The sequence below is a fragment of the Gallus gallus genome, chromosome 8, assembly GCF_016699485.2.
Source record: "Gallus gallus isolate bGalGal1 chromosome 8, bGalGal1.mat.broiler.GRCg7b, whole genome shotgun sequence".
NCBI lineage: Eukaryota > Metazoa > Chordata > Aves > Galliformes > Phasianidae > Gallus > Gallus gallus.
The window spans coordinates 11495968-11509275 of NC_052539.1; the positions used below are offsets into that span (position 1 = coordinate 11495968).

The window sequence follows — 13308 nt, forward strand, 5'->3', positions numbered from 1 at the left end:
TTTAGAACTTGTTACCAACAATTTTGAGGGCTGAAATCATAGATTAATTTTCAAATAAGAACAATGGAGATAAAGAACTCACAATTAAGTGCTTAAATTTAAACGGATAAAAGCCTGTTTTTCAGAATCACAATCAAACAAAATCCATAGTCTGGCAGCCAAGAGGAGAATTATCTGAATAATCATGGCAACTTTTTAATCTTGCCATCCACCTCATTAGCATCATGAAGTAGACTGGAAAGTACAAGTCAAGATCATCTTCAACATGCTTCTAACACTTGCAGTATTAAGTATCACTTGCCATACTCAAGATAGACCAAGATAGCACTGAAATAAAGGTGTGCTCCAAGACATTACTGGAAATCCCCTCCAGAGGTGTTCCATTTCTGCATTTCTCATGCTGACAGCCAAAGGAGCTGTGCTCTTCAGATATCAGAGTTTATTTTCCCTATATGGCTCTTTTTTTGCTTATTACATATTTGTTCTTTCAAGACACGAACCATTCACTTTGACTGTAGGAATGCCTCTCTATCAAGGAGATCCTTGATAAAATGCTTTTTCATTTAAGTCTAAAACCTAGACTCAGTGTAAAGATATTGGAAACTATTTATTTGAAATATAAACAAGAGGACCAACTAATGAATATTCAAACCCTAATTCTTAACTTCCAAACCAAATGAATCAACATGTTCTCTCAATTCCAGTCAAGTCAATTCTTCAAATTTCGGACAAGTGTCATTTCAGTTTCTTAGCTCTGGTGCAGGACCTTTTCTGCTACAGATTTATTTCCTCATTACACTATAAAAAAATATTTTGCTTAAAAGAAAGATGAAAAATTTGTATGAACTTGTCTGAGCCATTTAGAAAAAAATTTACATCTTCTGAGCTATTCAGCAAAATATTCATACTAACATAGACTGTGTACACAACAGTCCACACACAATCTGGAAAGTGAATTAAAGTCAAAACTAAGTATATCCAAGGTAGTCAGTGCAGTGCGGAGACAATCCGTGCCCAAGACAATGTGGTGTTCTCACTAGCATGACAGCAGCAGTGTCCGTAGTCAAGGTTAAGGATTTTATCATGCAGTTTGAGAGACTTAGAAAAAGACAACAAATGAAAAGGTACAGCTCTTTCCAAATCTGCACAGCTGCTCTTTTAAGACTCTTGATCAGAAGTTCCAGCAATCTGTGCTCATACTGTGACTTTTGATGAAGGTCTCTGGGTTCAATACACAACACCACACTGTTGGGCTTAACACATGTCCATGGCAGATCCCTGAAATACCAACTTAGAAATACCACCATTAAACAACTCAATCAAAGAATCACGTCAGATGAAGACACTATAAGATCTGTTTGCTATTTGTACATCACGCAGCTGTACAGAAGCTTCCTGATTACGCATTACTATAAGTTCTTCAACAGCAGTTTAATCAAATCCCTACTATCCTTCCTAACTGCAAATTTACGTGCTATGTGAGGCACCACTTTGCTATACCAGTATGCTTCGATCCTTATTTCTCACTCACGACTGAAGACAGTCAGTTCCTGCCACCCAGCCCGCACTTCACCAAGTTCCATCCCCAGAAGGAACCCTGCGGAAGCGGTTACAGCCCCCGGCTCCCGAGACTCACCCCACGGCCTGGCTTCTCCTCCCTCACGCTGTCTCCACGAGAAAGCTCCTCTGCCGCCAGCGTTCACCGCCTGCCCCGCGGGCTCAGGACGGGAGAGCAGTGGCCAGTCCCGCCCGCACAACCCCGAGCCTCTCCGTCCCGCCCCAGCCCCAGCTCCGGCCCCATCGAAAGGAGACGTGGCAACAGCCTGCCGAGAGGCGCCGCTTCCTGCGCGCAGAGCCGCCCCGCTCGGGACCCCGCCGTCAGTACCTGTTACTCCAGACGCCGTACAGCAGCTCCACGAAGGCGAAGGACAAATTGAGGCAAAGGAAGAAGAAGAGGTTGCGGGAGGTCTTGTCCGCCAAGATGGACCTAGCAGGGAACACGCGCGGGTCACGGCCAGGTCGCCGGGAGGAAGCGGCCGAAGGCGCAGCCGCTCACCTGGTGACTCCAGCATCACCCCCTCACTCTCCGCGGGGGCTCGGTCGCGGGCCCGGCCCCTACGGCGCCCCACCCCAGCGCCCGGTGCCCTTACCTGAACCATCCCGACATCTTCCTGAACAGGTTGAGCCGGGGCGGCTTGTACTCATCGTCCTTAATGGAGAGGGGCAGCATGGTGCTGGGCCGCGACGTGCGGGACAGAAGGAGGCCCGCAACCGGCCTCAGCACTCACTTCCGGTCTGCCGCCCCGCGCCTGCGCGGCCGTGGCTCCCGGGGCACTTTTGCTGAGGTGGCGGCTTCCTCCGGCTGCAGATTACAAAACTCATGAGTCGAAGGTGCCTTCACCGCTCCCACGCCAGCCGTCCCTCGGTGTTATGCTTACAATGCTGCCAGATGCGCTGCGGTCACCACGCCCGTTGGTCCCAAACCAGCCGCTGTGGCGTCCCTACAGAAAGCGCCCGCCCCACCCCGCGGCCGGCGCACCTCACGCTCCAGCGGGTTGCGCCCCTGCAGGCTGCGCTACGGCCGAGTTCGCGCTCCCCGCGGCGGGTCCCCCTACACGGCAAAGCGCGGCGGCCGGCAGGAAGCGCGGGCCGCCCACAGGAAGCGGGCACGGCGGCGCTGCTGTGGTGTTCCCGGCCGGGCCGTCCCTGAGTCACTGGAGCGGCCGAGCTGCGGCGCCGGGCCCGGCCCTGCCGTGCGGGGCTCAGCGGGTAGGCACGGCTGCGGTCAGCGGGTGGTGGTGCTGCGGGCGGCTGCTAGGACAGGCTGCGGTGGCGCCCTCGGAGCGAGGGTTGACACACTGCACGGTGGCTTCCAAGTCTCGTTTGTACTGGTTTTGGTCTGAAGGTGTGTTCCCCAGGGGCACTGTTTAGTTTTTCATTCCACGTTGTAATTCTGTAACTTAATTGGCAAAACTGATCACAGTGAAGCACTGCAAAGCCGATTCTATAAATTTTGTATGGACAATTAAGCAGCCACTATATAACACAATTCCTGGTTATTATTAGTATGCAATTGAGTAAGAACATACGGAAAGCTAAAAGGCTTCATTATCACAGTTAACAATGTTTAGAATTCCACCTGCCTCATGCTTTTACATTTTTATTGATTAATCATCAGTGTTGTTAAGCATTGTTGGACCAGATTGCAACAGGAGGAAGAGAACTTAGGGCTCATCTCTGTAACTTACACATAACAAAAGTATTCTGGGCCTCAGCAAAGCACAGCAACTGCTGCCAGCTGCACCTATAAACTATAAGATGAAGCAACCAAAACCAGGGGTTAATTTCAGAAAGTGTTTCAATGACTCCCGCAGCCTCATAAAATTAGGTCATGATAGAAGTGGACGACCTCAGGCTCAGGAAGACATGGGCATGCTGACTAACAGGCTGTGTACATACATGCATTATGTATACATTCATTATTATCAGCTATCATAAAATTCCACATTTTAAAAGCTATTAATGTAATTCCTTGCCCTCTAAATTTTCATAGTACCACTCTTAAATAAAAATACTCCCTTTCTTTGTTCAACTAGTTTTAAAAAATTAAATTCCTCCCCAGCAACCAAAGAAACAAATACAATTTTATTGGGTTACTGCCCTGCATCTTGTGTAATCCTTTTTGTATTTGCACTTGCTTGCTTCCCATTCTGCTATCTGGCATACCAGGTAGGAAAACAAACTCAATGCCTTAAGCCTGTAAAGCACCTGGTGCATTTAGAGGGAGGAGAGTCTGAAGAGGATGAGCCAAAAACGAAGCCACTGTTACTGGGACAGCTTGGCTTACTGTGGTAGCCAAATGTTTATTTCAGTGCTTCCTGGTGAACTAAGTAATGTGTTTGACTTCTTTTCTAACCAGCTGGTTTAGCAGTTTTGGGAAAGATCATTGAAATGCAGAGACAATTTCTCAGCTAAGCAATAGAAAAACAGATTGGGTAATTGCCAAGAACATTCACAGCAGTCAGGAAGCAAAAAGAATGTTAAAATACCAAAAGATGCAGAGTAGTATGGATGTTAGCTGTTTATCCTCAGTTGCAACTTCTTTTAATTGCCAGCAGATTATAAGATCACAAACAACTGTCCTATAAAAACAACAGGGAGGAAACAGTCTCATCTGGCAATGATGAGGTAGGTAGAGTTTTTAAAATAATAATATAATTCATTTCAGTCATTGTATGTGCACTGCAGAAAAAAGTGATCAAAACTTGTTAAGAAGCAAATTTTAATTGATGAGACTTTCCTGGATCACTTCACTTAGTGAGAATTCTGCAATGAAAGCCTGAAAAAAATAGTGGAGTAATGTGTAATATTTACAGGTGAATAATTGCTTAATAGTGGCTTAGAATATTTATCATGTATTCAGTGTATATCCACCATGCAACTAGAGGAAGAGCAATAGCTGTGGATGACACATCACTTGAGGTACAAACAATGGGATGCAGTGACTGACAGGTCTTGCTAAGGCCTCAAAAACTGGGACCACCTAAGAGGCTCTTTGTAGAAGAGACTACCTTTGTAGCAGCCACTTTGTAAAATCTCCTTCATAGTTCCAAAACCAGGAGGATCCAGAAACCTTTGCCTTATACTAAGGTGGCAAAAGGTGCCTCAGTAGCAGGCACCAAATCTCCCTTCTCCCAGCTAAGGCACAGCTTGTGCAGTGCTGGAATCCCTGTTCAAATGCTTTCTATTTTCAGGTGGATGGGTTTGGTGTGGTGTATGAATGTTCAGCTAAAAATGCTATACTGAGAAAATAAGAGATGACAATCTGGAGTTAAAGAATTACTTTAAGTTAACTTTCAATTTCCCTGTTCTGCAAAAGTTAACAAAAAGTGAAAGTAAAAGGCAAGTAGACATTAGAAACTGAGTACCAGAAGTATCTCTCTCAATAGAGATAAGTAATTGGCTGAAGTCCTAAAATTCTCTTCATATATACAGTCATTTGTTTACCTGAATGAATTTAGTGTCATATAAACTTTGCTCAAGAGATCTGTATGTGGGATTAATAAGTTCTCCTTTTCTGTCACTTCTCTTAAAGGTATTCTTACCTCTGTAAACTTCCAGGAAGAATTATGAGAATCCGCCTACTATACTTCACTTCTGTGATGATCATCATCTTACTACTTGTGGCAGGAGCTTTAACAGCTTTGCTCCCCAGTATCAAAGATGATAAAGCGCCTAATTTTAAAAGGGAATCAAAAACCCAGGGTCAGCCTGCACTGGATTCATTTACTCTTATTATGCAGACATATAATAGAACTGACTTGCTACTAAAGCTATTAAATCATTATCAAGCCATCCCCCATTTACATAAAGTAATTGTTGTGTGGAATAATGTTGGAGAGAAAATGCCAGAGGAAATGTGGAATTCCTTAGGTCCTCATCCTGTCCCTGTTATTTTTAAAGCTCAGTCTGTAAACCATATGAGGAACAGGCTCCAGAACTTCCCTGAACTGGAAACAGAAGGTAATGAACAGATCACATTACTTCTAGTTATATTTTTATACATAAAAGCTACATGCTTGTTCTTCCCATGAAGGAACAAAATTCTCCTTACAGGTTCTTTGCAACACTAGGTGAAGTATTTACAGGTAGACAAAGAATAATATAAAGAAAGAAGAACTAAGCTGTTAAACTTACCCAACTGTTGACAGAGCTGCTCTAACAACACAATACTCTCTAAGAAGCAACCTTGCACTAAGAGATGTTCTCTTTTTAGTATCTAGCCCTTATATGAGCCCAAGGTGCCTCCACCCTGGATCCACCCCTTCTGGTCAGATGGGCAGCACAGGTGCAAACAATTTGCCTGTACTTTCTGGGCCAGCCACACCCCTTCAGCAGGTGCTCAATCACCAGTCCAAGTCCTGACGTAACAGTTCCCCTACAAAGCTATAAAAGAGTCTGAGTTGTACTTTCTAGTAATCTTTAGAGCTATTAAGCTGTTTAATTGAATGTTGGGGATGTAAGAGAAGCTTGTATGCTAGTACTCAGTAGGTAGCGGTAGCAGTAGCAGGGTAGAAGCATTGTAGTAAGGAGAAACAGCTATCAAATGCATTTTGTTGGGTTGTACAACTGTGTTTGTTGTCTATTTTCTGTGTTGTGGAGAGGTAGGTAGTTCAGTCTCTGTTAATTTAGACTTAAGCCATTTAATAAGCAGATGACTTAATCCATCAATTTTAAGACAAGGTTCTCAACTATGTTCTGCTCTTCTGATGAACTTACCTGCCTTAACTGTCTGAATTTTTATCTCAATTCATGCATACTTTTTAACAGTGTTTTCCCTAGTCTTTGGCTATTCATCTAAGTATTCTTCCCAAGCTCTTTCTAGGGGAAGCACAACAATGAAGCCTGTTTGTTTCAACTGGGGGGGGGGAAGTACCACAAGTATTGCATGACAGACCTGACCTTACTGGTGATTAGTAAGGGTAATTCTGTTTACTGTTTCCTTCCTAACATGTTTCAGTCTATGGCTACTAGCAAGGTACTAGAAGCTTCACTTTCCCCAGTGTTTTTTCTTTTTTTTTTGTTTTGTTTGTCTTTTAAACTAATAGGATTGTGCTGACTATAAACGTAGATGCATTAAAGCCTCTGGACTTGGGATGTAAGAATATCTTCACTCTTCCAACAGTGTTTTGCTTAAAATTTAAAGTTTTTTTTTTCATTCATGATTAGTCATATCATTACTAATACAATTTATTAAGTTTCCTCATTTAGAACTTGCAAGCAGGGAGGAGGTAGGTAAAAATCGTGTACTTAAAATTTCTTATAAATCTTGTTCACTAAAGAATGGTTCTTAACTTTTTAGTTGTATGTTTCACAAGTTTAGTAGAATTTGAAGTTGCTTTGCCAAGTACATGCACCAGGTTTTCCAACATAACATCTATTGAGCTGCACTGCAGATGGCCAGAGGTTGCTGGGTTTTATTGTAGGCTAGTAAATAATCTAAAATGTAGTGTAACTTCTAGTTATTACAGAGCTATAGCTTTGTTTTAGCTTTAAAATCTGTTTTCTGATTCTGCTTTCAGGGAGTTATGATTCAGATCATCAATGTAGCTTATTTGTTATAGAAATTTCACAGTATGTCAAATATTGTATTGCATACCGTGCCCATGTATTTTAATGCTTTGATAAAACTTTCTTTTTTTTTAGCTGTTTTAATGATAGATGATGATACACTCGTCAGTGCTCATGACCTTGCTTTTGCCTTTTCTGTTTGGCAGGTAATGTTTTCTACCTTAGCAGAGGCAGCGTTTGTGAGTTACAATTGAGATTAATGGTTTTAATTAGAAAGAGTAGTACTATATCATAGTGTTCTACCATTGCTTTCCTTAAATTCAACTTCAAAATACATGAAGCATTGAATAGTAGAAATTGGAAAAATATTCTTCTTCATATATCTGTAATCTATAGTTTTCAAACTTGTAATTCTTCTTATACATGCACGTATTAGCTGCTGATTGCTGAACTTATTTAAGTTAGGAGTATGTTTCTAAACAACAAGAGCATTTTCTCTAAGAGTTGTCTGTAAGCTAATTTTCACTGACGAGTATACAGCTGCAAATTGAAGATAGGTGAGGAATAAGGCAAATTATGTCAATTTTGTAAAACTTTACTAAAACGCAATCTTTCTGTAGATTGAAGAGCATATACCACCAGTTTTGTTCTCTCTTTTCTGGCCATAAGCTTATGCTCCTCTCATTAAAAAAAAAAAGTCTTTCTTGAAATTATTTAATGTATTTTGATTTCACAGTGTGCTCTTCATTTGTATATATTCGATTTCTTTTTCTTTCAGCAATTTCCAGAACGTATAGTGGGATTCATTCCTAGGAAGCACGTATCTACTCCCTCAGGTGTATACAGTTATGGCAGCTTTGAACTGCAGAACCCAGGATTTGGAAATGGAGATCAATATTCTATGGTTCTTATTGGTGCAGCATTTTTTCATTGTAAGTATTTAGAAGACTTTCAAAGACAACCAGAAGCTGTTCATGCTTTAATAGATGAAACTCAGAATTGTGATGATATTGCCATGAATTTTCTGGTAGCAAAGCATATTGGAAAGCCTTCAGGAGTGTTTGTGAAGCCTGTTGATTTAAGAAATTTAGAAAAAGACACTAACAGTGGCTATTCTGGGATGTGGCACCGAGCAGAGCATTTGTTACAGAGATCTTATTGTGTAAATAAATTAGTTAATGTTTATGATGGCATGCCTTTAAAATATTCTAATATAATGATTTCCCAATTTGGGTTTCCTAATTATGCCAATCACAAAAGTAGAGGGTAAGCCAATGAATTTAAGGGGTTAGATGGCAATACTGAGTGCAAGGAGAGAAAGAAGCGTAATTACTGCATCTTGGCCATCCTTACTTGTAGCCTCTGAGTTTCTTTCATATGGCATTTTATGTCATTGCCCCCTCCCATTCTTTCTTACCAGTCACTAAGGTGAAATTTCAGAAAACTTTAAATGTTACAACTAAACATTAAGATATATATAAAATCTTCCTCTTCCCATAATCTGAAAAGTGTTTACAACTAGGCTACTTCTTCAGAAACATGCAGCCCCCTAAAAATGTACCCCTATACTTCAGTGTTCATAATCAGATTTTTATTTTTAATGTGTACCTAGCTAAATGAGATCTAAGCATGTTTTTGTTGTGTGTTGAGATGCTTCCTTCCCCTGCTTCCCCTTTCCTTCTCCTCCACACATTTCCAAGTGTAACTGTAAAAGGGCTACAACAAACTGACTAGGCTCCTAGATTTCTGTACAAAACTCCTTTACATCTGTATGTAAGCTCTGTATTCCGAGGTTTGCCTTCACAGCAGTTTCAAGAACCAGAAGGAGAGTACCCCACCTTCATCTTAGTTCTAGAGCCATTGCCTACAATATCTACTACTGCTGAGGTAGTGGAAAATAATTTCTTTGATACAACTTATTAATAATTTGCCTAGAGTTGCCGAAACATTGCAAACAGTTAAAATGTGGAACTTAGCAGTTGGAAATGAAAGAAACACATGAATACATAAAATATGAAAATTATATATGCAGTCAAATCAATGAGATTGCTTATCAATGCTGTCTTTAGTATTTAATTTTCTTTTGGTATACTATGTGTATGTTGTTAGGAGAACATGCCCAAGTCAGTCTTATTTGCAATTGCTAATGAGAGCAAGCTGTTGTACATTTTTTTCTAGTTTGTACATTTTGTAATATTACAGGTTTACCTTTTTTTGAAACCAATCTTTCACATGAATGATTACTCTTTGATTTCTTTTATCTGTTTTTGGCATCTATGATGCCAGAATTAAAATCTGCAATGAGTGCGTAAAACAAAAATGTGTTTTAAGGTACAGTGATATGTGACAGGACTGGACTATTATCGGTCTCTGAATTGTGGCTCAATCTGTGGCAAGAAATAGCAATTTTTAATAACTTCTGTTTTATTAGAAACAGTTTTTTTCCCCATGTTAAAACTTTCCACTGTAGCTACAGAACTTTTTTGTGGTATGGGTGAAAAGCAAAGAAGGCAGAGATTTTTAAAATTTTTTTTGTATCAGAAGAATCAAATTTGGTATCTGATTTAGGTTTAGTCTTACCTATGCCAGTTTTAATTTATTTTCAGTAACAGTTCAAAAGTTGGCAATCAATAACAGCTCATGTCTACAATATAAACACTGTCTACACAGATGGTGTATGGTTATTTTTTAATAAGTTACCTGAAGAAAAACAATCTGTGAAATATGTGACATTCTTACAACTGTTTCTGGATACAGACTCTTTGGGTTTCTTTCTGGAGGACAGAGGATTCTGTTTTTTTCTATCAGTGTTAAAGAATTTATGTTCAGTGAAGACTTCCTAATATTTCTGTAAGATTTAAGAAGAAAAAAGCTTTGTGTAGCAACATAAAATCTGTTCAATTTTGTTATAGTGAAATAGTAGTTTGTATTTACTGTGCTGTAGTGATAAATAAAATTCAAACAGAACTATGAGGCTTCCAGAAGTGCAACTTTACTAGTGGTAGCCAGTACTAGCTTCCTGCATTTCATTCATTTTTAGTCATCTGTAATTTCTCTTCTGTACATTATTATCTGTTACATTTTCACAATTTTAGTTATTTTTTTACCTTTTAAAATGTAAAGTGAACTGTCAGCTCAGCCAAGTCTTCATCTTGGGCTTTTTTTTTTTTTTTGAGGGAGAAGGGATTATTTGGGGCTTTTTGTTTCAGTTTATTTTGTTGTTTTTTTTTTTTTTTTTTTTTTAGCAGGGAGCTCTACTGTATCAGTGAAGGAATGAATAGAACAAGCTTTTATTATTCTGGTAAATTTAATTTGTAGCCTTGTCAAATAAAATACATAAATTTGTTCTGTGTTTATTTCACATTATTGACCAAGTTTTCAGTGTTAGATGTCTGAAATAAGCTCTTAAGTTCAATACAGATAAGCAGTAACAAGAGCTCTTTAAAAAAATATATTACAGGTATTTGCTGGCATATGATTATTTTATTTAGGCAAGGCTTACATGTGACAACTAATAATAATACAAATATTAAAAGAACCAAACACCACCTGAAATGAGTTAGGCTTAGAAAATTCAAAGATCAGACTTCAGGTCTAGCCATTATTCATTTTGTCTAGGAACAAAAGACGTTTCTTTGTGTTAAGGGCTGATAACTTTTTGTAAGTAATGAATTTGTCCCTTGATGGTTATAGAAGTGTCTTGAAATTCTTTGAAATATTTTACTAAGAACTTTTGTATTAACTTTTTTTTATTGTAGTAAGAGATTGTGTAGATGTCATTTTGAAGTATCTTGGAGTCTTAACAGCTTTATTACTGCCTCTGAATTTTCTGTAGAAATTGGTGTTTGTGTGACACGGGATTTTAAGTGGTATCTGAAATATATACTTAAATCTTTTATTGGGGAGAAAAAAAAACAAACTATTTTTTAAAAATTATTGAAGTACAAATCTGTAATTTTTAAAGAGGATGCAGCCCAGAAATTGTGATAAGGCTACAAGAAGATTGCTTCTCTAGTTTAAAAAAAAAAAAAGAAATGCCACAAGATGTCACTGTAGGCTTGATCAAATGTTAGAAATAGCACTTGGAAATGATTATAGTGAAAAGTATGAGGTGAAAACATTCTGGAAGCATTTTATAAGGTAGAGTCATACTATAAAAGCTAAGAGGAAATGCTAGAATTAAAAACCATAAATAGTACATTTTCACAGGGGAGAAGAGGAAGATTAAGTATTTTCTGTGTTTAAAATGTATCTAACTGCACTTGCATGCAATCAAAGCAATATTTGTGATCTTGCCAAAGGTATGTAAGCTATCTGCAAACAGCTTTTGATAGCCATGTTTGCATCCTAAATATACAAACCTAGCTAAGATGTATTTTCAAAGAATAGGCTTAAGCACAGAACTATCTTCAGATTCTAGATACTGAGTATGAAGCTTGTTACACTGTTCCATCTTTCCTTCTATTGGCAAAGATACCTTAATTAAAGCTCCTTTGAGTATACTCATGTACTCTCAACAAGTAGCATGGCATGTGCTTAGAAATGTATGCTGCACTGACCTGTGATGGAAGTTTGACTAAAAGTGGTGCTACGAAGATGTGGTTCTGAGAGAATTTCTGCCCTAAGACTTTGATTGTGAATAAAACATAGAGTATTTGATTTAGTTAAGGATAAAAGCAGAAAAAGACATATAGTAAAAGATAAGCACATTGGTTTACATGACAAGCAAACAATACCCTACAACAACCTTTATTTTTAACTTAGTTCTAACAGAAGACTATGGGGCCTTGCAAGCATCTTCTACAGAATAGTACTTATTAAGGATGATGTTCCTTACCTAAGTTCGTAGAGGTAAACTTCTGTACTGCTTTCTGCTGTTTGGGTGTGGTGATGAGATTGAGCTTTGTGGTACTTGCAGGCTTTTTCTGAAGAAGGGGGTAGAGGAAAGGCATTTCTATGTAATGCTTTTAAAACGTGGTTGTTCGGCAGTTGGTTAATTAAACTAAACTATAGGCTAATTCAAGTATTGTGAATCAACAACGAGAAGTCAATTTTTCACACACACAAAAAAAAAAAACCTAGTGTAGCGTTACCGCAGGCTTAGCAGCGTGTGCGAAATGTCTTGCCGCTGCGTAACTTCTCAGTGAGAGGGAAGCGCGACCCAACGTATCAGGAGTTCCACGCACTAAGGATGGGTGCCCTCTGGACGCCGCAGCGCTCCTCGCCGCGCGGACCGCGGCGCAGCGATTTCCCACACGCTGGAGGCGGGAAGGGGCGCAGTTGAGGCGAGACCCGTCCGGGGGGCGTGGCCGGGAGCAGCCCTCTCGTCAGCGGGCACCGCTCATAGGCAGGAGAGTTGGGAAGGCAGCGTGTGATTGCTGGGTCTGCCTGTCCATCAGACAAGAAGGTAGGGCGACTCGTGCCGGGCCCGGAATTCGCAAACATAAGTCCCAGTTCGGGGTGTGAAAAAAAGGGGCTCTTCTGGCGCCGTGCGAAACTTCCCTTTTCCCCTTTCTGCATCGAGGCAGACTTTTGCCCGGCCTGCCAGCTCGCTCACGTCCACCTCACGCTGGGGTGACGCTAGCCCGTCTCGCTCCCTGCCGCCTCAGATCTCGCGAGCTGGGCACCGGAGAGCGCAGCCCCGGGGCGGGGACGGAGCAGAAAGGAGAACCGCGGGTCGCGGAAGCGCTAGCCGGGCGCGATGCTGGTCGGGCTCCAGCGGGACGAGGGCGGAGGGTGGGGCCGTGTCTGGCGCACTCAGGACGCTGAGGCGGAGGGCGGGGCCGGGGGGGGCTGAGGGGGACGCCCGCCCACCTCGGCCCCGGCCGGCGGAGACAAAGGCTTGGGAACGCTGTGGCTAGAGCGCCGCCGGTCGCCTGGTAACCACTCGCGGTTGCTTTATCCGGGGGCGGCTCCCGGCCGGCCGGGGTGGAGTCGAGGTCCCTGCGGGCTACCGCCCGCCTGGCGGCTCGCTGCGTCCCGGAGCTAGCTCTTGCCCCCGCTCCGGTTCCTATGCGGGGGGCGGCACTTCCAGCAGCGTGGACCGCAGCGGGCAGTTCCTCTGGGCGGCAGGTCGCGTCCCTGCGAGCGCGTCTCAGTGCTGCCCCGGAGCGCCATGAGCTCGGAGCCGACCCGCGCCTCGCTGCTCCGCGCCCTGTTTAAGATGGAGCCGGCCGCCTCCGAAGTGCTGGGGGGAGCCTCCGAGTTCGTGAAAGGTGAGAGCGAGCCAGGAGCGCT

The 13308-nt window shown here is 41.7% G+C and overlaps 3 protein-coding genes and 1 long non-coding RNA gene across 11 annotated transcripts in view; 2 read left to right on the plus strand and 2 right to left on the minus strand.

The window, feature by feature from the left end:
• The window catches only part of SLC30A7 (solute carrier family 30 member 7), a 26951-nt gene extending 24314 nt beyond the window's left edge, over positions 1-2637 (minus strand). Inside the window, exons 1-3 of one of the 4 annotated variants that reach the window (XM_046944423.1) lie at positions 2439-2637; positions 2151-2362; positions 1886-1987 (exon numbers count right to left, since the gene is read on the minus strand). In XM_046944423.1, the coding sequence (XP_046800379.1) occupies positions 1886-1987; positions 2151-2230 (182 nt within the window). In that variant the 5' untranslated portion in view covers positions 2231-2362; positions 2439-2637. Of the gene's footprint in view, positions 1-1636 lie in introns of all 4 variants that reach the window. The other 3 variants (NM_001008788.2, XM_046944424.1, XM_015290612.4) reach the window with 3 other exon arrangements.
• EXTL2 (exostosin like glycosyltransferase 2) lies at positions 2306-10423 on the plus strand. Of its 5 annotated transcripts, none has more exons than XM_422308.7 (5): positions 2306-2905; positions 4119-4188; positions 5096-5523; positions 7207-7277; positions 7850-10423. In XM_422308.7, exons 1-5 carry the CDS (start codon positions 2431-2433, stop codon positions 8339-8341), a joined length of 1536 nt encoding a protein of 511 aa, XP_422308.5. In that variant the 5' UTR covers positions 2306-2430; the 3' UTR covers positions 8342-10423. The 5 variants fall into 5 exon arrangements, with proteins under 5 accessions (XP_422308.5, XP_004936605.2, XP_004936604.2 ...); XM_004936548.5 differs by having other exon boundaries at positions 2665-2769; positions 4116-4188; positions 7850-10041; XM_004936547.5 differs by having other exon boundaries at positions 2665-2769; positions 7850-10041.
• LOC124418140 lies at positions 5166-5761 on the minus strand. The gene is made up of 2 exons (XR_006940018.1): positions 5698-5761; positions 5166-5235 (listed from the first exon to the last, which is right to left on the minus strand). It is a non-coding gene; the product is annotated as an uncharacterized LOC124418140 (long non-coding RNA).
• A 2433-nt stretch (positions 10424-12856) lies between the features above and the next one.
• Positions 12857-13308, plus strand: part of CDC14A (cell division cycle 14A) — a 59129-nt gene continuing 58677 nt past the window's right edge. Inside the window, exon 1 of the mRNA NM_001177736.2 lies at positions 12857-13286. Coding sequence (NP_001171207.2) covers positions 13187-13286 — 100 coding nt within the window. The 5' untranslated portion in view covers positions 12857-13186. The remainder of the gene's footprint in view (positions 13287-13308) is intronic.